The sequence below is a fragment of the Atta colombica genome, unplaced genomic scaffold (genome assembly GCF_001594045.1).
Source record: "Atta colombica isolate Treedump-2 unplaced genomic scaffold, Acol1.0 scaffold261, whole genome shotgun sequence".
In the NCBI taxonomy this organism is placed as follows: Eukaryota; Metazoa; Arthropoda; class Insecta; order Hymenoptera; family Formicidae; genus Atta; species Atta colombica.
This window is the reverse complement of record NW_017259361.1, coordinates 459,451-460,858: the sequence shown is the minus strand read 5'-3', so window position 1 is coordinate 460,858 and position 1,408 is coordinate 459,451. Positions and strand designations below refer to the sequence as shown.

At 25.6% G+C, this 1,408-nt stretch overlaps 1 protein-coding gene across 1 annotated transcript in view; it reads right to left on the bottom strand.

Annotated features, from left to right (window-relative positions):
- Positions 1–783: 783 nt before the first annotated feature.
- LOC108689193 (derlin-1) overlaps positions 784–1,408 on the bottom strand; it is a 1,700-nt gene continuing 1,075 nt past the window's right edge. The window contains exon 2 of the mRNA XM_018195857.1: positions 784–1,326. Within this exon, the coding sequence (XP_018051346.1) occupies positions 1,007–1,326 (320 nt within the window). The 3' untranslated portion in view covers positions 784–1,006. The remainder of the gene's footprint in view (positions 1,327–1,408) is intronic.

Genomic DNA, 1,408 nt, shown 5'->3' with positions numbered 1-1,408 from the left:
TATATATATATATTATATATATGCAAATTTTTAACATTTGTGTTTTTGGTTAAAATATTAATCAGTAGATTACACATCAGTAGATTACTTTTTTCCTTTAATTCTACACTTCTCCTTTACCATTAAATATAAAAATGTGCAGAAAATATTTACAAACTTACTGATAAATATATTTCATTGAGAATATAATTAATGATCAGTTATTAAATGAAAGAGGTCTATAAAAATTTCATTGATCTTGTAAACATGGATATGCTTAGTGCAGCTAATAGCTATAATCAGAAGACTGAATTAACAGAGCAAGAAAGTACAATATCTTCTGTTCTTTTATGAGAATGTGACTATTGCGTAAATTTAAATTGTTTTATTACATTAAACATAATCGTTTATTAGTTCTTATGAATGAAGGGAAATATTGTCATTCTTTCTCCAATATACATTTTATCATTTTTGCAAAACTTGTCAATTATGATACATCGGTTAAAAAATGTCACTACGTGACATATTTGAAATTGATTATTTCTCAGATACCATTTTGACTCATTTCGAACATAAGTATTATACATTTGGTACAATGAAGGATAAAAAATACAATGCATTTACTATCTTTTTATTTAACAGCATTCATGTGTATAAGATCTATGAAAAAATTAAATTATAATTCTTATCCTTATATTTTATAATCAATATTTGTGTATGAAAAAAAGAGAAAAAATCAATAATATATTTACACATATCAATAATAATATTACACAAATATCACATGAATGTAAGTTCTTTTTATAAATTTATAATATGCATGTTTATTAAATTGCATTAAAATGCACATCTTAAATTCATAATATTATTATAAAATTAATTATGATTGAATTATGAACATTAAATAAAAATTCACAAAAAAATATTGGAAGAATTGATAATACAGAAATAACTGTTACTGTATATTATAATAAAACAAATATAATAAAAATAATTAATTTTTTATTAAATTATAAGTTTCTTTCAATTATTGTCCCAATACGTGACCTCTTCCCCAATTATGTCCTCCAAATATATTTCTCCCTTGATTCTGTTCGCCCGTAGGTCTAGGTGCAGGTACATTCCCAAACGATCGAATTCCACTTCTTTGAGGTGGAAAATAACTTTCAAGTAACCTAGGAGTATTGAGTAATTCTGGACCACCAAGCTCCTGGGGATACTTGAATTTCAAGAAGACATATAGATGTCCTACTAGAATCCCAAATAATTCCATCATTCCGCCACCAGAAATAATCAGATTAAATCCAAATAGGACCCATGGCAGATACATGGCTTTGAATTGTGTACCTGATAATAGATTTGTTCATATAAGCCAACATAATGCTAATATCATTACAATGTAATAATATAATCATTAGGGTAGGACGGA